Genomic DNA, 23,470 nt, shown 5'->3' on the forward strand with positions numbered 1-23,470 from the left:
ATATCGTGTGGGGGAATTATTGTTATTATTTTATATATCTATTTGTATTTTTTTTTTACTTGCAAACTTTATTATTGCAAATTGTAAATTATTAAAAACAAGCGAATTTAAAAATAAATAAAAAAAACTCAGGGTATCAAATCTAAGTGAAATTACAGTATTGTAAACATAACAGGGCGGTGCCGACTGAGCTTCAGTCAAGCCTGAAGCGTTTCCCAATTTGCTCTTAGTCGCACTTCCTTATGCATGACAATAGTTGACGTCGTCGATCGCTTGCTTTTAGCTGTGTTTTAAAATTAAAGAATGGAAATGTTTAGTTTTATATGAGAACATTTATCATACGCACCTTGCTCGGATTTGTCTGTGTTTAGACGTGCCTGAGTTCTGTTACTTTAAAAAAAGTAAGTATTTCGCTTTTTTTTCTATTGACAGGATGCTGTAGAGTATAAATTGAAGAGCCGCTACTTACAGGTAACGTTACAGTATAGTGTATTATAGGAAACAGCCTTCAGCGCTTAGGGTACATAGACAAAAATGAGTAAATAACAACAACACACAATTATATATATATATATATATATATATATATATATATATATATATATATATATATATATATATATAATTGTGTTATATATATATATATATATATATATATATATATATATATATATATATAATTGTGTTGTGTGTGTGTGTGTGTGTGTGTGTGTGTGTGTGTGTGTGTGTGTGTGTGTGTGTGTATATATATATATATATATATATATATATATATATATATATATATATATATATATATAATATATATTAGATTAGAAAAAAAGTGTAGTATGTGTGTTGTCTGGTTTATATTTATATATATATTGTTGTTGTCTGGTTTCAAGGTATATTTTTAACTGTTCAGTGGTCTGCGAGAGAAAAGAGGAAGCAACGATCTAACTTGTTTGCTAAACAAACGCTATATATTTCTGATATTTCTTTACCAATATTATAACAGTATTATTTAAAAAAAAAGTACAGTGGGTTAGTATTATACTTTACTGAAACATGATGTAATGATGTTAGCGGGTTAAGCCTTTTTTAATGTACCGTTTTTTTTTTTTCCGGATATAAAATATATTTTTATAATTTTTTTTTTTTTTTTTTTCCATTCTTAATTAGATACAGTATATAGTTAACGCCTTTTCCGTAATATACTGTACTGTATTCTAGAGCAGGCGACAAACGCTTAATTAAGTGTGCCTAATGAATGGTTTTACGCATTATTAATATAGCACTTAAAACATGTCAAAAACTACGATAACGTTGTTTGTTACTTGCTACATTTTAAAAGTCGCTATAATGAAGGGCGCTGGTGGTTAGGTGGTACAAACTTGGCAGTATATCGGTAGTCTTTTTGGTGTGCTGTACTTTTTATTATGGAATGTTATTTGATTATGTGCTGATTGTAAATGAGGAACTTGCAGACAGAGGTACCTTTATAAAGCACACGTTCACTTGCTGTATTCCTGTTCTGTCCAACCCGATAACATTGCTCACGCGTGTTCAACCCTTTGGAGGTACCGATAGTCAACATTCCGGTGACAGCTCCCTGAAGTGAGGTCCCTGCTTCTGACTGGCACTGCACGTTCCCCAAACTCCAGAATCATAACGATTGAGCATTGTCATTAATCTGTTTCATGAACGGCAAGCTTTAGTTAAAAAAGGTGTTTGAAAAAGCATTCCTTGAAACAGTCCTTAAAGTTTTGTGTCTGGGGCCCAATATGTCTGTAATTAACATTTTGGGATCCAGTTCAACAAGTTTAATTCAGAAGTGGGTGCAAGATTATACAAAACATTTAGTAGTTTATCCCTTATTACATTAACAGGAAAATTAATCAGATATGTGTTTTTATTGTGTACAGTATGTAGCAGCTTCAGGCTAAGCTAATGAGAATTGTAGCATTCTCTCCAAATGAAGACAACATGAACCATGCATGTGGGGTGGTTTTGTTTCTGTTGGCATATAAAGGGCAGGTTCACAGACCAGCTGTATAACACAATACAGTTTCCATACATATTCTTAATCCCACGGTGGCAGAGCTGAGGTCTTGCATGGCAAAATGTTAGCACAGCAGCTCTAGTTCCATTGCCCGTTTGATCTGATTGGAGTAGATGTCGTTGGTCTTTTGCATGGCACGGACTCGGGACATCGGCTCATTTTAGTAATAGTGGGCTATGCAACCCAGTATCCTGAACAATACCAGTGCACAATCTGTGGCAAAATAACTGGGATAGCGCCCCCCTAGTGACCCAGGGGGAACTGCAGAAAGTGGCTGGATCTTAATTGATTAATTGATGATCAGTTAAGCCCAGCAACATGGTTTAAAAGAGGAGCCAGATCCTTTGTTTCGGAGAGGAGCGGAGAGCAGCTGCTTGGGAGCTGATTTATTCCGTATTTAGTTTATTTGTTTTGTTTATTTGTTTTAATCTGTTGTTTAATTTGCTAGTAAAAGTGTGTGAGCAGCACTTTGAAACGACAATCTCCTCTCCAGCCTCTGACCTGTCACCCCCCTTCCTTGCTCCTGTACAGACCTGTTCATCAGTACCATTCCCGAGCTGAGTTACAGAGTTATGGACTCAAGGTCATTTTTTATTGGACAACACTGACTTGGACTTCGGCTTGGACTTTGCAGTTTGTTTAAATGATAACTGCTTTGCGCAATTTTTCTGGTAATTAGAAACACTTTTTTTACAACTCTATAGTGTAGTCTGATTTATATATCGATTTTTAATAACATTCAAGATGGTCTTGGCTTGATTTAGACTGGAGAGTAGTAGACATGATGCAGTGTCGTCCTTGGTAATACCTTTTACCCCAAAATTATAATTAACTAAGTTTCATTTTGACCTTGAATGAAGTTTCATTTCTGCTTCCTTGCAATACTCTCTGGAGTGAATACACACTTTACTGTTTTTTTATGCTGGTATATTTAGTGCTATGTTTCTGTTCTTTATTCTTTTGTTTATTTATTTAACTGGGCTTTGACTGGTTCTTTCATTCTGGGCTTGGGTTAAGGCATCCTATAATGCTAATGCAAGAAAAAAATGTACTTCTTACAGCCACAATCAGTCACACTTTCTAAACACTTAAAAATATTTTATTTTGCGGAAATTCTGTTTTGAAAAATGTGGTCGACTTCAGCTATAAAACCAGCACCTTGTTCTTGCCACCTCTGCGCCAGTTCAGTGCAGCTAAAGTTCTTATAAAGGTTTACCACAGTAAAAGCACAACGTATTGTAATAAAGTAATAATATATATCAAACTGAGATGATTTATGGGCTGTATAATCACGGAAGAAGCAAAGTAAAAATGCAAAATTACTGTGCAGAATTACCATGGGAGACTTTTATAAGGGAGGTGGAGTGAGTTGCAAGTTCCACTGTTTGATCGTCCGCTCATTTCGTGGTCATGCTGGTCTGAGAAGGTCAGATACATTCTACTGTGTATCTATAATTTGTGGTTGTTTCTGTTCATCACAAGTGACAAGACGCGTTGCTAAAACTTACACATTTAATAAAATGTGAAGCATTTCTTTTGAAGGTGTCAGCTTCGTTAAATTAATTTCGTTTACTGTCAGTCAATCCCATTTTACTCTTTCAGCACTGCAAAGAGCGAGAGAGGTCTAGGAAAAACACTGTGACTCCACTCAGAAGTTCAGACGGTTGGTGCAGTCTCCACTTGAAAGAGCAGGCCAGACCTTTTGATTGAGAGATAGCTAAAATTAAATGATCAGTGTCCTCTGTGTGTTTTTATTATCTTGAAGTTTTCATATACTGTAATCTAGACACAATGTTGTGTATGTGTAACTGTAGCAAGGTAGCGTTTCAGTCAAGGCTGGTCAGATCCAGAGACAGATGCTGCAGTGTAAGCGCTGTGTACGGTTTTATTTAACACAAAACAAAACGAACACAAAGAAACATGAGGGCCAACATAAACAGTTCAAACTAAATAACTCTGGACGTAAACACTGCTGTTTAGGCTGGCCCTTTGCCTTTACTAGACACTTCATAATCACACTCACACTGACACTCACACTGCACTCTCAATCACACACTCACACTACACTCACACTCAGCTTCACACTCACACTCACATTCATTTTGAAATCTAACATGAAGTTCTGTACTACTATTATGGATTCCAGTAAAATTTTCTTGCAATATCATTTTTTTGTTTGTTTCTTTGATTACATAACGTTTAATAAAAGATCAAAATTATGTTCATATAGTTTTTTTTTGTTTGTTTGTTTTGTTTTGTTTTTTGTTTTTTTAAATGACGTCTCAATCCTAAAATCCTTAAACAATAACATGGCTTTCTAGGGTACTGGACAAGGTAACTGGGCTTATTCCATAAATATATTTCTGACATACAGTACATTATTCTACTAATAACACCATGGCCTGTAATACGTGATATATTTCAACCTAAACACATCTGAACCTCAAAAGAGAACTAAACAATCTCAAAATGAGTTATCCAGCCTTAGTGTGGAACTTGCAATACAACACAATACATTACATTTTTTCATGGTGCCTGCACACCCTTGCTGTCATAGAGTCAGCGCAATGGCAATTTAGCTGAGCCAGGTTTTTTGTTTTTTTTCTGTGGTGCTTTTAATAGGGTCAGAAAATGAGGACTATTGTTTGTCTGTCCATCCATTTGTTTGTCCGCTGTCTTTAACTGGCTTTTTGTATCAAGTCTTCAGAAAACTTTCATAATGCATTCATAGCCTTCTATAGACGTTTCGGATTGCATTTTGCTGTGTTCTGAAAAACTGATTTGACAGATATAGTTTGAGCCTTTCTGTGCGAGCATGAGCCTCCTCTGTATGTATTCTCTTCAGTGTTTTAAAAGTTAAAGCGCAAACAATAGAGATGACTACATTTCCAAGTGGCTTCTCATGTCATGTAAATTCAGTATAATCTGCGTTAGAAGGTTGAGGTTCAGTTTGACAGTGATGGCAGCACCAGATTTATGACAGGAGTTTAAACTTTTTATGCTTTGAGTTGTTATACCTGACACTGTGTTTTGTGATAGTGATTGTGGAGTTTGGCTGGATATAGTAATACAAGGAACATCTATTATCATTTTCTTAAATTAAATTAAAAAAAAAAAACAAAAAAAAAAGCAACAACTGTTTTTAAATACTCTTATATGTCATATCAACTTATGTTACCACACAGGAAACTAAATGCACTTTAAGAGCTTAACCCTCAAATCAGCAATACTTAATCACAAAACATACTCTGGCAGGTTTTATATTTCTTTTTGAACTGCAGTGTTGTAGTTCTTATTCTGTATTAAGTGATAGTTGATGGGCACGGTGCTGAATCTGTGTGCGGTTTTACTCAATACACTTCAGACAATATGTGGTTGCGCTTTATTTTGAGTGTCATAAATAAGTTTTTAATTAATGTGCAGTTAACCCTTTGCTGAAGTGTAGTTACATGTTAATAAACAGTCAATAGATATGCCATGCTTGTGTGTATCTATCATTAGACATCCATTGCAGATCATATTTCATATGTATGTTGGGTATGTTTTTTGAGACTTGGTAGTTTTCTGCTCCAAGTAAAAAAAAGATGCATACAAAGACTGGTATGTAAGTCTGGTAATACCCTATTCACACGTTAGATAGATTACAATTCAAAATGCTGCCGTTAATACAATACTTCTAAGTGCAGCTATCTTGATTTGATCTTACTGTGGGAGTTAGCGAGAGATCAAAATGGTGGTGGAGAACAGGCACCTTTTTCTGAATTTCATTAAACTTTTCATGGAAATGTTAATACAGGTTATTCCACACACTGGGGTGGTTAATCACATCAGGTTGCTATTGAAGGCCATATCTTGTTCATGTGTTGTGATACTTGTTATTGATGTAGACTTAGCTGACACTGCAATATCATAGGCATGATATAACATGGAAACCACCAAGAATGCCTTTCCTTTTACATTTAAAATTAGTAATAATAATAGCTGCATACATGTTTGCTATATGTGTTGGTATTTAGTTTTTTATTGAATTTTCTTTTTAGCTGATTTTCTTGTAAATATCTTTAGAGTAGTCTTGGCTAGGATATATACTGTGGCTTCACGATTGCTCTTGCTGTGCTGTATCCACACGGAAAGAAAGTACATTTTCAAGATTTTTTAATGTCTAAAATTGAATTATCTAATAATTGGCTTTATCATTTGGCTTGTTTTATTTTGCAGGACGATGGGGTGTGCAAAATCAAAAGAGGAGCATGTGCCTGGCAATGAGAAGATCATGAAAACAGATTCAGTACGTAAATCCCAACAAGCTCATTATGTGAAAGATCCCACATCTGGTATTAAGACTGTAAGTAGGAATCTGGGAGTGGGGACGCAGGGGAGCGGGTGGGGGTGAGGGGCGAGTTGATGGGGGAAAGGGAGGGTAATGTGCTGCATCTTCTGGGCTATCCACCCGTCAGCAACAACATGAAGTAACCAAGTGGCTTTAATCATTTCATGTCGTTCATCAGAAAATCTTAATTGGTAAAAAATGTATCACAAGCAAATAATTCACATTTCATGCATTTTGTGCTGTATTCAGAAAATGAGCTCTCTCATCGAGCTTTGCAAAGACTTTCAAAGCCAATATTCCGTTCATCCAAAAATGTGGTATCCTGTAAAAGTGAACTGGACCACCAATGGCTTTGCACTCGCTTAAAAATGAGGCTTGGTAGTAGTACACGGTTATATAACTGGTCAGTGATATGAGTGTCTTTCATATTACCATATCAGAGCACTGACTGAAGTGTTGTTTTCAATGTCTGCAGGTTGGTCCACGAAACTCAGGTTTTAAGATTAGTGTTAACATTTATGGATGATCTAAATCTGTACCTATTTTACAGAAGTATTACCTATTTACCTATTTTGGTGTCTTTGTTTGGACGTATTCTGAAAATCTGACATTTAGTTTTAAGGCCTTCCATATGTTTTAAAAAACTGAATTTACATGTTCTTAAATGATCTGCTGTTGTATAAATAGAAGCACATTGCAATTACAGTTGACTGGAAAATGAACTTGACTTTTGAGAAAGAGTCATGCGAACAGCAGCAACAAGGAAGTGAAAGAAACGTCTAACAGCGTTTTAATTATGCAAAGTAGGTTTTGGTTAGGTCAGCAGGAATTTTGTTAATGTCACAGGCTTGGGATTTTGATAGTTTGAAAACTACCTTTAAGAACTTCATGCAATAAACAAAGCTAATATGAAGACATGTCATCCATAAGTTTAAACATTCATCCCATTAAACTGAAGTAACTCACTGCCTAAATAATAAGCACGATCGCCACTTCTTGAAAAATTAGGACTGAAGTGAATGGCAAGCACATGGTTTCAATGTTGATCACGTCTTATTTAGGTAGTGTGGATAGGAGAGCATTTTTTTTATAGCATTCATTCTTCATTAAGACATCACTGAATAAGTTAGTTCAACCCTGAATAAGTGTTAATCTGTGGACAGTTAATACGTTTACTGAATTGGACACTAGGATTTGAGATTTGATATCTTAACAGTGTACAATTGAAGATGTAATATAATTGCCACGTTCATAAAATTCTCTTTTTTACTAACACCTGATGAACGATCATAGTGACTAACACGACAGGATTACACTGACATTACAGTTCAGCTTTGCTATATGCACAGACAATAGAATTATAACACCCAAATGAAATAAGAAAGGTTTGCTAGTAAACAAGTCAAATTGTAATGGTTATTTTCTCTTTTTTTTAATAGAACAGAAACAGCTCATCAAATCTGCCGTGTACAACAGACGGTAAGTTTTGCTGACACACAGTACATCCATAACACTCAAAACACTCAACCAAACGCACACTGAAAAAGGACTAGCCAAAACGTTTGTCTGCTGGACTTTCTTATACATTTGACATGCAGTGCAGGAACCCTTGCATCTTATAGGATGTGGTTGTTGCACTGTTATGAACAGGCAGTGGTGAAAGTTTAAGAGGTTAATGAAGGATCAGCAGAGTTTTATCATTCATTCAGTCCCCCATCTGTTTCCCTACTGGCACATGAGAGGATGTCACTTCACCTCCCTAATCATATACAGTAGGAAGGCGTTCCATTTTAGTTAGAAACTGGTTCTGCTATGTATGAGTACTTATTTACTTGCCTACAGGAATACTCTAAAAGAAGATACTGAATGTTTATTTTTTCTGGGATCATTTATGTAAACAGAACACAAAGATGCAGTCTGGTTGTTTTAAAGGCCGTGTATCAAGCTGTGGTATAATTTCCCACAGGTAGTTGGAATACGTTGGTAGCAAACATGTGTTTGTGATTTAAATTGGCATTCAAGGCTTGTTATACAGCTGGTTTGATTTTTACTACCCTGTCACTCCAACTTCTTCATGTGTTTGTTGCTTGTGAGTTTGTATTGCTATCCCGATTTGGCTTCTTCACCTATGTATGGCTACTCACACCAGTGTCCATATAGCCATCACTGTGTTGGCCTTTACTACAGATGACCGCAATGGCAAATGTCCAGGACCTTATTGGACAGCCTTCCTGTTAGCAGAATGACCTGTTTTGGCAAAATATGTATTTAAAAATGTCTCGCTGAAAAAAAGGGGAAGCTGGTAGGAAGTGGCTGGTGTCATCGTGGGTTAAAATCAGGATTATTTTTAGGCATAATCACTAAAACTGAGAAAATCTCACCTTTTTCCAGCTCATTCTCAATAACCCTGACTGTACTACTACTAATAATAAAAAAAAAAACTGTGTTTCAAGTACACTGTAGTTGTGTGACAGTGAATGTGTGGCTGCATGGAAGAATTATGAAAATAACACTTAAACTGCTTCACGAATTAACTGTAAATTACTACTGTCAAAACCTTGCAGGTATTATGACTCAGAAATCCCATAGCTTGCTATTAAATAAAATGTTATTTAGTGCATGCGATACCATACACTTGGCTGCTGTATAAATTATTGTTAAACGGTATTTTATACCATTGGATCAAAAGTTCCAATCTTGTTACCGTTGACAATGCCAGGCTGATCTTACCTTTGCCTAGCATTATGGTACCGCTTGTCAAGGAGGGACTATTCCACCTGGAGATGTGTCTTCTTTCTCTTGTTCCTCAGGTCCTGAAGAGGTGGTCATCACGCTGTACGACTATGAAGGCATACATGACGGGGACCTAAGTTTTAAGAAGGGAGAGAAATTAAAAGTCTTACAGAAGTGAGTGTTTGTCTGTTGGGGGATTGGGTTTGAAATCGGATATTACCATGTTGGTCAGTCAGTATATATATATGATATATATATATATATATATATATATATATATACTATATATATATATATATATATATAATATATATATATATATATAAGTTATTTATAAATTTTAAATGAAAATCTACAACACCATACTCCACACTGTTAAGGGGAACAAAGTTTTTATAGAGAGAAAAATTATACATTAAAAATAAAAAACTGAAAGATCATAATTGGATAAATTGGGATAGATCTCTAACCAACTTTGCACACCTAGATTTGGAAATATTTGACCATTCTTCTTTACAAAACTGTTCAAGCTCTGTCAAGTTCATTGGGGAGCATTGATGGACAGCAATCTTCAAGTCATGTCACAAATTTTCGATTTTGGATTCAGGTCGGGGCTCTGATTGGCCCACTCAAGAACATTTACCTTTTTGTTCCTTAGCCACTTCAGTGTAGCTTTGGTTGTGTGCTTTGGGTAGTTGTAATGCTGAAGGTGAACTTCCGTCCCAGTTTCAGCTTTCGTGCAGAGGGCAGCTGGTTTTCCTCAAGGACTTCTCTTTACTTTGCTCCATTCATTTTCCCTTCTATCCTGACAAGTGCCCAAGACCCAGCCGATGAGAAACATCCCCATAACATGATGTTGCAACCACCATGCTTCACAGTACGGATGGTGTTCTTTGAGTGATGCTCTGTGTTGGGTTTGCGCCAAACATAATGCTTTGCATTTAGGCCAAAAAGTTCCATTTTAGTTGTGTCAGACCACAAAACTTTTTGCTACATGGCTGCAGAATCTCCTGAGTGTTTTTTTTGCATACTTCAAATAGGATTCAAGGTGGGCTTTCTTGAGTAATGGCTTCCTTCTTACCACCCTACCATTCTGGCCAGATTTATGGAGCGTTAGGATACTGTTATCACATGCACACTTTGACCAGTCTTAGCCATAAAAGCCTGTAGCGCTTGCAAAGTTGCCATGGCCTCTTGGTAGCCTCTTTGGTCAGTCTCGTTCTTGCTTGGTCATCCAGTTTGGAGGGACGGCCTGATCTAGGCAGGGTCTTGGTGGTGCAGTACACCTTACACTTCTTAATAATCCTCTTGACCGTGCTCCAAGGGATAGACAAGGCCTTTTATATTTTTTACCCATCCCATGATCTGTGCCTTTCAACAACTTTGTCCCAGAGTTATTTTGAAAGCGCCTTGGTGCACATGGTTGAGTCTTTGCTTTGAAATGCACTACCCAGCAGAGGGAACCTACAGGAACTGCTAAATTTATCCTAAAATCATGTGAATCACTGCAGTTTAACACAGGTGGAGGCCACTTAACTTGGTGTGTGATTCTGAAGGCGATTGGTTACACTTGAGCTAATTTAGGATTGCTATTACAAGGGGGGTGGACATTTATCCAGCCAAGCTATTTCACTTTTTATTTTTAATTAATTTTCTACAAATTGCTAGAATATTTTTTTCACTTGGATGTGTAGATAAATGAAGAAAAAAAAAAATATATATATATATATATATAAATGCATTTTAGTTCCAGGCTATTTCACAAAAGGGGAACATTTTGAAAGGGGTGTAGACTTTCTATAAGCACTGTATATATACATATATTACAAGCACAGAATTATACACGGACTGTGCTTTGTATGTTTGATTTGATTGACTTGTTGAGTGTATTGCATTTAATGGCCTTTTCCCTGTGACTCAAAGTTTTGTGGTTGGATTTGGCAGGTCAAGACTGATTACTATACTATAGTCTTCACAGCCACGTGTCAGAAGTACCCATGGCAGGCTGACTAATCTATGAACAGCATCGATGACACTGTTGTTGCTAAGAGCGTTAGTTTTATCCTTGATTACTTCTTAAAATATATAGTTACAGTAGACTTTTGTCATTCAATTCAGGGAACAGAAAAGCATCTTTTTTGCAACAAAAAAAATAAGTGCTTTATTAGCAAACTATAGAATTCTTGCCTGTCAGAAATAAAAGTACCAGATCTGAGATCTGGTGCGATACAATACAAATGAAGCCCTGGGAAGTAGTAATCAGATTTAAGAGCAAGCACAAACCAGAACTGTAAACCAAGTCAAACCACCTCAGGAATCACATGCAAACATGCACTTCCTTTTCTTACCACAACTTTTTTTTTTTATGGTACCTGTGTGACTGTTCAACTGAGGCACTGCAGTACAGTAACTGTACTCTTTCAAAAGGGCCACACTCCTCCACAGTGGAATCATTGGACACTTTCACCCTTTCTGATGATGTTGGTTGTCTCTCCCTTACTGATAATACTTATCTGCAAAAATGTTGCCCAGACAATGTCAGTATTAACATTCACTGCATTGGTGATTTGAGCTACAAGGAACATAGTGTTAGATATGTCGAAGCAAGATGCAAAGGTGTCTTTGCAAAAGTGACCATGGCAACTGGCAACATTGATTGAGTCAATTCCTAACCTGTAAGCAAACACCTTCATTTATTGCATTCTCAGTAAGGTACTGCCTCGTGCTATAAAACACATTTTACAACAGTCATCTCACTGCTTCTCAGCCTCCGGTTTTGGTAACACAGTGAAAACATGCATCAAAGCTGAGAGTGGTTTCTAAAAGAAGCATTCTGCCGATACTGTGTATATTGCAATACTGAGAAAAGCACAAGTGACAGGGAAGGAAATTATTCTGATAGCAAGCCCGCAGCTGATTAATGAACCAGGTCATATGAAGAAAAATATCAAAACAGTGGAGGGTATTGCTAGCTTATCCAGTGCAGATGCGCAAATTGTCTATGTTTTTGTGGGACTGCCTGTTTTTTTTTTGTTTTTTTTTATCTGTTGTCCCATCACAGCATCACCATGTGTACAATATAAAACTCAGTGCCATTGCTACATCTTATTTAGTATTACAGTAGATTGAATGTGTCTCATTTGTCACATGGCCTCCCTGCATGACCCAAATTGCTCTTTGTAGAATGCTCAAGTAACCCTTCCCTTTGCGTTGCAGGTCGGGTGAATGGTGGAGTGCCAGGTCTATGATCACCGGGCAGGAGGGCTACATTCCCAGTAACTATTGTGCCAAGGTCAATTCACTGGAGAGCGAGGAGTAGGTGTCACTAATGGACTGTCACAATACCCATCTAGATGTAGCATCATGCTATTCTTTGTATAGCATGCAGTATGAAGATCACATGATAGTAGGATCTAATGAGTCATGTTTTCAAAGCATTTACTCCAGTGTTCAATTGTCTACCCCACTTATTCATGTTACTTGTTGTACAAAGAAAGTGCTGATTGCAAGTAATATTACAACCAACCTGCTTGGTATCATGACTCCAGGTTAGCCCCAGCGCAATTCCATGTCACTCAGTGTGCAAATTTAAGGGGTGGCCTAGTAGAGAATCGTAAGTGCAATAGTTTAATAATATAGACTGCAGATCAGGCTTATTTCACTTTAACAGAGTGATCTTGAACAATTAAGAATAAGATGACTGACTAGTTAGGAATGCATTTTGCCAGTACATACATGGGGAAATGGGAAGAGCAAGTACTTAGAAAATCAGAAAGAGAACCTTTAGAATACATTCGGTGTGTAAATATTTTTGGGGTTTAGACACATGGAGAAGAATGTCTTTTCCAGTTTCATAAAATGGCAAATGAAATACACAGTAATATTAAGGTGGACCTTCAATGGACAAGAAAAGAAATATAATTTTTAGATACCATAGTAAAACTTGAAGAAGGTTCAATTAAGACTGACCTCTTCTGTAAAGCTACTGACACCAGTATTTACACATGTCCTCTGCACATCCAATACACACTAAAAGGAAAATCCCAAAGGGTCTAGGAATAAGAATATGCTCTAAAGAAAGTGACTATGTAAAACAAAGAAATGTATTAAAAAAATCTTAAAAAAAGAGGATACAAAGAAAGAATTATAAACAGAGTAAACTAAAAACAGGTGATCTACTAGATTAAAAAAATAGAGATAAAAAGGTCAAAAGAGTCCCATTAGTAATGAGACTAAACTTTTGCCCAATATTTCTAAGGTAGTTTGGAAACACTTGCGGATTCTACATAATTCAGAAAAATTATACAGATTGAGTATTTCTTAAGGCCCCAGTTGTAGCACAAAAGAGAAGCTAATTTAGGTGACATTTTAGTTCACAGTAAACATAAAAGAGTAATTGATAAAATAGGTTCTACAAATACTTGCACTAGTACATGTGAAGTTTGTAAATACATATACAAAAGTAAAAATATAATTAAACATAAGAACAACACATATCCACTAAATACTAATATCTACTGTAAAAATAGCAATGTTGTTTATGGAATAGCTTGTGAAAAATGTGATGAAATAAAATATGTTGGAGAGACTGGAACAACTTTATATAAAAGAATTCAGAACCACCTTTCATTAATTAGAAATAAAAAAATGAGTGAACCAATTGTACAGCACTTCACCAGTCAAGGACATGACAGAAATAGAAAGAAAGTAAATGGATAAATAGACTGAACACAGTTATGACAGCGGGACTCAACAGAAAAGAATGAACTAATTAATTCCAATAAATATATAAAAGTTAAAAATAATTAAATAAACAAAATTAATTCAAAAGTTGTGCATGCTGATGCGCTGGGGAGACCAAATCAAGACTGATCCTCAGAGGCAACATTGCATGATAATATAATATAAGTTAAAATTAATATAGTCACAATATATGGAACACTATTACATCATGTAAGAATAAATCGGATTTGAATATAAACAATAACAAGTAGTTGTCATGCCGTCAAACGCCTATAAATACCTATAATGTTTTGATTCAAACACAGGCTCCCTTGAGAAAGATATGTACAACATATCGAAACGTTGGGCAGCTGGCTCTTTGAGCTAATATATCTATCATTATAGATATATAATATATATATATATATTAGATTATTATATAGCCCACCACAAAAAAAAAGTACAGAATCATCTAGACTTTTACTCTGGTTCAGTTCAAATGTATTATGAATTTGTATCAGTTTAATAGTAAATAACTGCGTATTTACTTCCTTCAGATGGTTCTTTAAAGGTGTTAGTCGTAAAGATGCTGAAAGACAGCTTCTTGCACCTGGAAATAAAACCGGTTCCTTCATGATCCGAGACAGCGAGACAACCAAAGGTGAGTTCAGTGACTTTGCCTGTCATTCTCTCTGCCATTGACTTCCATTGGGATTCAAAGAAAATGGCACACTTTTGATTAGGAAATGTCATAAGGAGAACTCCATGAGCCCTGTAATTATCACTGAAGTGTGGTATCTATAGAGGATGGATTCAGACATGTATTAGACATTGTTAGATGATTTCTTATCAGTCTTAGGAAGCACCAAGGTGTTTTGAATGTTTTTTGTGCCTAAAGTAAGTGACTTTTTCAAAGGAATCCCCTTTATGTCCAAGGCTTGCCTCCCTTTATCGTATTTAATGGCAACACCTACTGGTAATTGTGTGACAAAATTATCTTGATCTTTCTGTCTAGACGCCCTAAGTGTTTTCTTAACCAAATCTGAAATATTGCCTGTCTCGTGATGTCCCAGGTTGTTTTATCAGTTTCTTTGTTACAGTACAGTGTTGTGTCAGTCCCTGTTTTATCCTGATCTGTATCTTTTTTTTTTTTTTTTTTTTTTTTTTCATTGGCAGGAAGCTATTCTCTGTCAGTCAGAGACAGTGACACTCAGTCTGGGGACACGGTGAAGCATTACAAGATCCGAACGCTGGATAATGGAGGCTTTTACATCTCCCCGAGAATCACGTTCCTCACCTTGCAGGACCTCATCAACCACTACAAGAGTGAGTACTGGCTTTGCCAGTAGACTGAATGGGGCTTGGAGCTACAGATCCACATTGTAATGATCTGAACACATCCAGCCTTCAGCTGGATATTGATCCTACTTGTATTATCCTCCAGAGGTCATTTATTGACCATCTTATTATCATTACTACATACAATAGTCAAATGAAGTCTGCAGAAAAGCAGGTTTATAAACTCAATGGAGATAGCAATGAGATCTGCCACTAAATAGACCCCACATGATTGCAGTTTGACCATTTTAGTCAAGCTGGCCCACGGCACAGGAAGTGATTAGGTAACAGGAAGCAGCCGCAGCAAAAAAAAAAAAAAGAAGAGATCTTCTGCTTAATAAAATAGCAGAGGAACAAGTAACATAATATTTATTGCTTACAAGGTAATATTGCTGAATAATATTGCTTTATTCAGAGATAGTTTTCATCAGCGATAAAGATGTCATAGTGTCGCAGAAGTGAAGTTCAGCTGAACAGTGAGAAGCTGTGAAGTGTCTCTATCACAGTTCCCTAAATGTGAAAAATGTGCTTGCATTGGTGTCAGTTTGTGCATGTCGGAATAACTAGTTTAGCTGGGAAAAAAAAAAAACACATTCAGTTTTCTATAACATATATTGCAGTTTTTGAAAAAATATTGTTATTGCAGTAAATGAATGCACATTTTCATTCATTCCATTACATGATCACATAGATTAGACCAGGGGTTTACAAACTTTTGTGTGTCCGGACCCCTAGAGGACCTATACAATAAATACTTTGTTCTGGTTTATCATTAAATACAACCATGCAACCCATTTTAAAACACGATGAAGAGAACAGTGGTATGAGTACTGTGAATTACCCAAACTATCTATTTATTACGAAATAACGCAATATTATCTTGAAATAACGCCATCATTATTGTGAAATAATGCAATATTAACTGGCAATAACAGAGTAAATATTTTGTATCTGTGACGCTAATGAGCTTCCCTACCTTTAACCAAACAAAGTTTAACAAAAGTTTATGCTTCAGGTTGATAATTCACTATCTAGGTGCCCAGATAAAAATGCATGTTCTCTTTCTAGGATGCTGTCTAAGAATTCAGTAAGGTTGTGGCTGGTAACTGTGTTTAACTTACACTCTTCAGCGACCTCACACTGGTTCCAGAGCCTGTATCTTGTATTGGCTGGCCGTTTCGTTTATTAACCGTAAAAGTTGCCTCGGGATGTTTATCTACGTTTATAACACTGCATGCAAACTATTGCTCTGCCTTTAAAAATCATCATATGCAAATAACATTTTGTATAAATAATTCACAATTTTCTTATTGAATTCATACACAGTAAATATCTATTTAATTAGGTGCATTAAACTTCTTCATATTAAAATACCATGACATGAATTTAAGTTGTACATGTGTCATGCTTTAGAATTTTCCATCTACTGTACTAGAGAACTGGTTATCGAAACTGAGGTAACAACATTCTTTGATCGTATCAGAACCCGGGTGTTTATGTGAGCTGATATTCTGTTGTTTGACTTGTTCAGCTGTCACGCTCACGTCTTTATCTTGTTTGGGTGTTTAGGACAGGGGGATGGTCTGTGTCAGGCCCTCACGGTGGCGTGTATCAACCTGAAACCTCAGAAGCCATGGGAGAAGGACGCCTGGGAGATCCCGAGGGAGTCTCTGAAGCTGGAAAAGAGGCTGGGGGCAGGCCAGTTTGGGGAGGTGTGGATGGGTAGGTCAGGCTTTGAAAAAAAAGCTTCTATTGTTCTATAAATGTTTTTATAGAAGCACTAAAAAGACAATGTGTGTCTAAGATTTAACAAAGTTTATTTTTAGTCTGAATCTGGATGAACCTCCTACAAGTTTACAGCTTACTGTTTACAGTTTACTGCACTTTCTGACTCCTCCTCTTCTGATCCTTTGCCTTCAGCCACGTACAACAAGCACACGAAGGTAGCAGTGAAGACGATGAAGCCAGGGACCATGTCAGTGGAGGCGTTCCTAGATGAGGCGAACCTGATGAAAATGTTGCAGCATGACAAGCTGGTGAAACTCAACGCCGTAGTCACTAAGGGGGAGCCTATCTACATCATCACTGAGTTCATGGAGAAAGGTGGGTGCATCGCTCCAGCATGCGTCTGTCTGATCATTGCATTGAAGTGAGAATGAACCGTTCACAGACTTTTCATTTTCAGTCATTACTGCGCCCTAGTTTTAGCCAAGAGCAAAGGTAAAGCAAATGTACTCAAAGGAATAAATCCATTTTAATGATATACAAGTTTAAAAAAATAAATAATAATAATAATGGCGCCTAACAGTGAAATAACTTCACCAACTTGTAAAAGCAGTTGTTTCTTGTTAGGGTTAAAGTGTTTTAACAGAAAATGTGCCACTGGACTTGCTTCATAGTAGGTCCCACAAGTGTTCTGTGCTTTTCTATTCTTTCTGTTCTGGTGATAAAAAAAAAACAAACACAAATATGTTAAGAATGGTTACCTTCGTACAAGGTTACTCATTGTTCTTGACCACCATTGCACAACTGCTTTTTACTGCACTGCTCAAGTTAAATATACCCTATTGTATTGAACCGCCTGTGTGTCATGGCTACTGGATACATTCTGTGCCAATTTTACAAAAGGGGCAGACGTATTGAGTCATAGTGAACAAGGTCCTAACCCTAAATATTTGTGTGGTAGCACACAACCTAAAGTAGCGATAAACCAAGTTTATAAAATCAATTGTTATTGGCAACAACTTTCATTCTAGATTTGCAGGAGTTTCAACCAGAAAACTATTGTTTAACAGTGCACTTCCTGGTACCTGCTGCTCACTTCCTGTCGTGTAGGTCAGTTTCACTCCTATGGTTTGGCTGCAGTCAGACCATGCTAGGTACAGCCCAGGATGTGATTACGTAACTTTGAAAGCTCAATCAAAAATATGAATATCATGTCATTTAAAAAACTCAAGTAAGGATGTTTAGAATGCTAAAAGGGGTACCAGTGATACAGTAAGTTTTAAAACCTTGGTTATCACTTCTTTAAAGGGTACATTGGTTCATGTATGAAAGAGGTTCTGCTTTCATTAAGTTTGTATGCCTTAAAAAAGTCGACATGCATTTTACATGCACACGAAGACTGAAGACATTTGCACATTTATTTTTCTGAAAAGATAAAATAATCTAAAAAAATAATACAAAAATTAACACTGCTTACAGGTCAGAGTTGTTTTGTTTTTCATTTTGTCATTTTAGTGGATAGAGTTTTGACAGCCAAGTTAAATAATTAAATTAGCCTTCTTTTACTTTTTCTGTTGGCTAGTGTCTTCCGCTCTGTGTAATTCTGTGATGCTCATATAGCAAGTCTGTAAACCACATACAGAAAAAAGCCTCACACTAGTCTGACCAACAGGAAGCAAATAGTACATAGCAGAGTTTTGTTTTGTATCTCTGAATATCACATAGAAAATGCGTCGCAAGACAAGAGTAGCATTTTTTAACTTATAAATAACATAAAGCAGTACACATTGTGTATTGGGCCTAACTAACTTGATTTATTGAGCTATTGCATTATGCTGTTGTACGGTAAAGGCTTAGAAAAGTATAGCATACAATACTAAAGGCATTGTAAAGGATGCGTGGTGCAGCAGGAAAAATGCATGGGAAACCTTAAAATCACTGTGAAAGTTTATTAAACGTTTATGCCACAGAACTATATTGTATTATCACCTTTTCCCAAATATTTGTTGAGCTTACAAAGTCACTGAATCACAAACGCTTCTGATTTCTAGACTGGTAAAGTGCAATTGCTCTGGCAGACTGGAGGCAGTTTACTTGGAGAAAGGAAGTGGGTACGGGGTCAAATTAGGATCTCTCAGAATAATTGGGCCACGTAATGAGAATTGCTGCTCTAGCAGTTTGATTTTTGCAAATGGGAACAACGGCTTGGTAAATAAAGCTTGCAAATGTGTTTTTTACCAACGCTTGATTATTTTTTTTTTTTTTGCAACTGAAAATCAAAACAAAAAAAAGTGTAACTTGCTACTTTTGTTAAAGCTTGCCACATTATAGTTTGTTACATCTGCAACATTTTCCCGTTATATAAAACCGCCTGTGTCATGTCCTTGCAGGCAGTTTACTGGATTTCCTGAAAAGCGATGAGGGAAACCGGCTGCAGCTCCCTAAACTGATTGATTTCTCTGCCCAGGTAAGACATATGGATTGCTATGCACTGTATAAATGGGGCAGGATGTAATTTTATTAGGGGAGATTTTGTTATTCTTTGGTATCATAGCTAGCATAAGTGTTATGGAATGGTTCGGAATTCAAAGCTGTTTACACACACTGTAAAGCTGATCCACTGAAGAGACGATACCTGGGGTGGAACACAACAACACAACTTCACAACATCTGGATTCAATAAATAATTGCACATAGTTGTCATTGTTTTTGTTATTGGCTACTATGAGGATAGCTGTGTATTAATCCTAGGGTTAGATCTGCATCAAGTGTTTGATTCTCTGCATCATAATGGATCACATTGAGTTATTAATGTCAGATAAGACATCACCAAAGGGCAGAATATACAGTAGTTCCCTCTTAATAAAAGTACCTGATAGATACTGCTATAGCAAAGCTTTGATGCCATTTAAGGCAAGATGCCATGGCTTTACTGTTGCAATAATTTTGATGTATTAAATAGATCCAAGCTAATTAACACATCTAAATGCACTCTGTGGCACTCTTCAGTTTTTGGTCTCTTCAACAAAAAAGAAAACATTCAATATTAAAGGCCCCAATAAGAAGGATCACAGCCCTGTGCACACAGTGGAAAAATCACACACACACTCACACACACACTCACACACACACACACCCACGCACACATACTCCCACACAGCCCAATACCCTCACGCCATAACACAGATATCTCTGATCTTGCTTCAATTTTCCATCAACTGTTAAAAGGGCTGTTTACTTCTCTGTCAGTGCAACTCAGTGGCACTGGGGCTACCCTGTAAACCCAGCTAATTATGTTGCTTTGACCTTCAGTCTTACCACACTTGTGTTTCCGTTTAATAGAACACAGCCGCATGGCATCTGCCGCAACAACAAAAGCTGACAAGAAAATGAGTCTGCATTGATACAATACACACAGTGTTCATCAAAAACAATAAGCATCTGTGTCGTGCGTCAGCCTGCATTTGAATATTCAAATCTCTAGAGGCCGAGCTGAGCATGATAATTCAGCTTCAGTTATGCTGTGGCTTAAAGGCAACACAGTTTTATAATGTGAGAATCATTGCTAAAATAACCGTGTGATTTTTCAGGGGAGCCGTTCAGCAAGCAAGCATGAATGAGGGCTCGGCTTTATATTGACGTCAGACTCCACATCTAAGGTGCTCTGTGCATCTCTAAGGTTTCAGTAGTTCAGCTTGCATGCTTCTGGGGAATAATTTTCGTTTCCTTTTCTTCTAAAGCTGACCCACACTGGAGTCCGTGCTCCTTTGTAGTCCGATCTAATCTATGAAGGGAAATCTCTGGCTCTTGCCATTCCAGAGCCCTTGGACAAATTATTTTAGACATGTCCAAACATAATACTTTTAAAATCAAGAGAGCTCTTCATAGTTCAGCCAGACAGCAGGACCCTGATGGGAGTGGAAATCAAATGTATTCTTCAGTGATGTGTCCACCAGTGGAGGTGCTTGTGCACATACATTTCCACCTTCCTTCACTCTCTATTTTTGCATGACATTTGGTCTCTGATTGCCAAATCAGATTAAACTTTGCATAGACATTCGTCACAAGAATTCTTTTTCACGTGCTGTGAACGCTTCCGCCACACTGCTCTTAGAGATCATGGTAATCTATGGGAAAAGCCCCGATAATGTTTTACCTTTAAAAGTGATTTATTAAAAAGACAAACAAAACTTTGCTAGTTTAGTTTGACTTAGGCACACCCTTCATTGGTTCAGCCACATGCTTACAGTTCCTGTAAAATTCTAGGTCCTGGTCCCTTGCCAGATTATTGAATGATCCTAAAGACAAGACTAACATGGGCACTCATTGTGTAACTCATTGTGTACTATGTGAAAGGCAGTGTCAGTTGTGAGTTTTCCTTCATGATATTTCCACTGAGTCCTGTCAGTTGGTATCACGAGTTGTAAGTTAAGATGATGTGTTGATAGAGTAGCCTGTATTGGCCATACAGTTTCAACGGTGCCTCTCTGAAATGGCTATTGCATTTATGCTTAAATAAAGCTAATTATAACAATTATAGAATAGGTATGCAAAACATTTTTTCTTCCCTAACGAGAAAAGAGAAGAGGAAGTTATAAAAGCAGAACTTTTTTGTGATTAGATTGTCTAGAGTGAGGTTGGGGGGGGGGGGGGGGGGGGGGGGGGGGCAGTATAAATATAAATAGACTTCCTCTAACTGCTTTTATAGAAGCAATTGTAGCCTCGGAAGTAAACTTTGCAGGGCTACACACTGGGTGGCACACCCATCTGTGTATCACATTTCAATTTGAGCCTGCCATCAGCTCCTTGGCATTCCCTGACTCTCCTTCAGGGTCTCATCTCAGACACTAATGACTCCATGTCGTTTATTCCATGTAGTCAAATAGAAACTGATGAGCAACTTTTTGCTTCTGGTGATCGTGTTATAACTGGCAGGTGTCTGTGTCAGATGAGAAACATCCCAGACCTCAGCAAGACTCATTCATGTCATCTTAATATTACTCAAAATGGCGACACTAAGAAGAGTTGAATAAGGGTGTCTTGTTTAATGAGGAACTTGAAGTGCAACGCTAGGAAGTACATTTAATATAGTGTTTATTTATAACATTGTGTTATCAGTCTACTATACTGTCCATGTACATCACATTGTAATAATTAAAAGCAGAAAGCTGTATCCATTGCAGTGTCCTGTTTGCTCTTTGGTTATACATTAATACAATAATACACTTTTTACTCAAAAGTGGGATAGGAACCAGTTGTAGGACTGATCAGTGTGATTGATTCACATTATATTCAAGCAAGAATGTGGTTATAATAAGCAGTGGGCGGCATTAACAGGGGTCAGTATCAAGCAGGTTTGCCTGTGTTATGAAGAGACAATAGAGAAGCGTCTGTACAGAGGGGTGATTCTTGAGTTCAGTCTGTTGCTGAAAGCAGAGGGGAAGTTTGTTCTCTGTTGAGAATGTGGAACACAGCGCTCAGCTGCCAGTGGTTTCTGTTTGCAAATGTTATTTGGAAGAGTGGTGCTTCACCCTTTTCTGTTTGCAATTTGTGAACTGGAGATTCTCAGGGTCGGAAACCTTTGAGATAGGAATCACCGGGGGGGGGGGGGGGGGGGGGGCTGATTTGGGTAGCGTGTTGCTATGGAGAACAGCCACTCCCACACTAACCACAACTGATAGTGTCAGTGTTTTTGCCTGTTCCCTTATAAATGTTTCCCAATGTAGTTTTATATGGTATTTTTGCACTTTTCAAATGCTTTTCCCATGGTTAAACCATGCATTTAATGTCATTTACCCTGGTTTGCCTTGTTTTTTAATATGCTTTAGCACACCTCTCTAGTGCTTTACAATGCTCACCTAATGCTACACCATGCTTTCACTGGGCTTTATTACACATGCCTATGCTTTTACCATGGAACACCTGTCGTGTATATTTAAGTTTTTACATCTTAGGTCATATCACAATGTGGTTTCCTCACAAATTACCATTAAAGAACTTAGTAACTATAGTTCACCAGTTATGCTATAAACTACAGCAATACATTACTCCAATAGTAATGCGCAGTTCTGGCTTAATTTTAATTGATTAAATCATAAATGTTTACTTTCTGTACAAGTGCACCTTGTTTCAAACAAAAAAAAAACACAGACAATTTAAGAAATAATGATTTTTAACTAGTTTTATTATATAGCACACATGGATAAGCAAAGACAACACATAATAGATATTCTAAATCTAATAGCTATAGGCAACTCTTGATAGGTTAAGAATTATATATTTACTCTTGTGGAGCTTGAAGAAAGGTTTTAAGAGGAGGAATGTTTCAAAGTTTTGCAAGTCCAGTTGTAAAAAGAGTCCATTAATGTACAAAACTTGATTTAAGAGTCCTGGAGGTTCGTTGCAAATTGTTAGATTTCCAAGAACAATGTGTGAAGTTTCCCAAGTAGAAAGTCAATTGCAGTTAATCCTCTTCAAAGATATTGTCTTTTGGTTGCAGTTCAATTCAAAGTTTAGTTCCAGGGTAGATCGAAGTTCTTAAGTTGAAGAAGGTTTTCTCCAACAAGGCATCTTCTGTAGCT

General features: G+C 36.9%; 1 protein-coding gene across 4 annotated transcripts in view; it reads left to right on the forward strand.

Annotated features, from left to right (window-relative positions):
- Positions 1-245: 245 nt before the first annotated feature.
- The window catches only part of LOC121319271 (tyrosine-protein kinase HCK-like), a 30,904-nt gene continuing 7,679 nt past the window's right edge, over positions 246-23,470 (forward strand). Inside the window, exons 1-11 of one of the 4 annotated variants that reach the window (XM_041256527.1) lie at positions 246-401; positions 2,573-2,712; positions 6,260-6,386; positions 7,811-7,850; positions 9,182-9,278; positions 12,321-12,419; positions 14,384-14,487; positions 15,003-15,152; positions 16,734-16,886; positions 17,085-17,267; positions 19,280-19,356. In XM_041256527.1, the coding sequence (XP_041112461.1) occupies positions 6,264-6,386; positions 7,811-7,850; positions 9,182-9,278; positions 12,321-12,419; positions 14,384-14,487; positions 15,003-15,152; positions 16,734-16,886; positions 17,085-17,267; positions 19,280-19,356 (1,026 nt within the window). In that variant the 5' untranslated portion in view covers positions 246-401; positions 2,573-2,712; positions 6,260-6,263. Of the gene's footprint in view, positions 402-2,572; positions 2,713-3,643; positions 3,705-6,259; positions 6,387-7,810; positions 7,851-9,181; positions 9,279-12,320; positions 12,420-14,383; positions 14,488-15,002; positions 15,153-16,733; positions 16,887-17,084; positions 17,268-19,279; positions 19,357-23,470 lie in introns of all 4 variants that reach the window. The other 3 variants (XM_041256526.1, XM_041256525.1, XM_041256528.1) reach the window with 3 other exon arrangements.

This window comes from Polyodon spathula, chromosome 8, assembly GCF_017654505.1.
Source record: "Polyodon spathula isolate WHYD16114869_AA chromosome 8, ASM1765450v1, whole genome shotgun sequence".
NCBI classification, from domain to species: Eukaryota; Metazoa; Chordata; class Actinopteri; order Acipenseriformes; family Polyodontidae; genus Polyodon; species Polyodon spathula.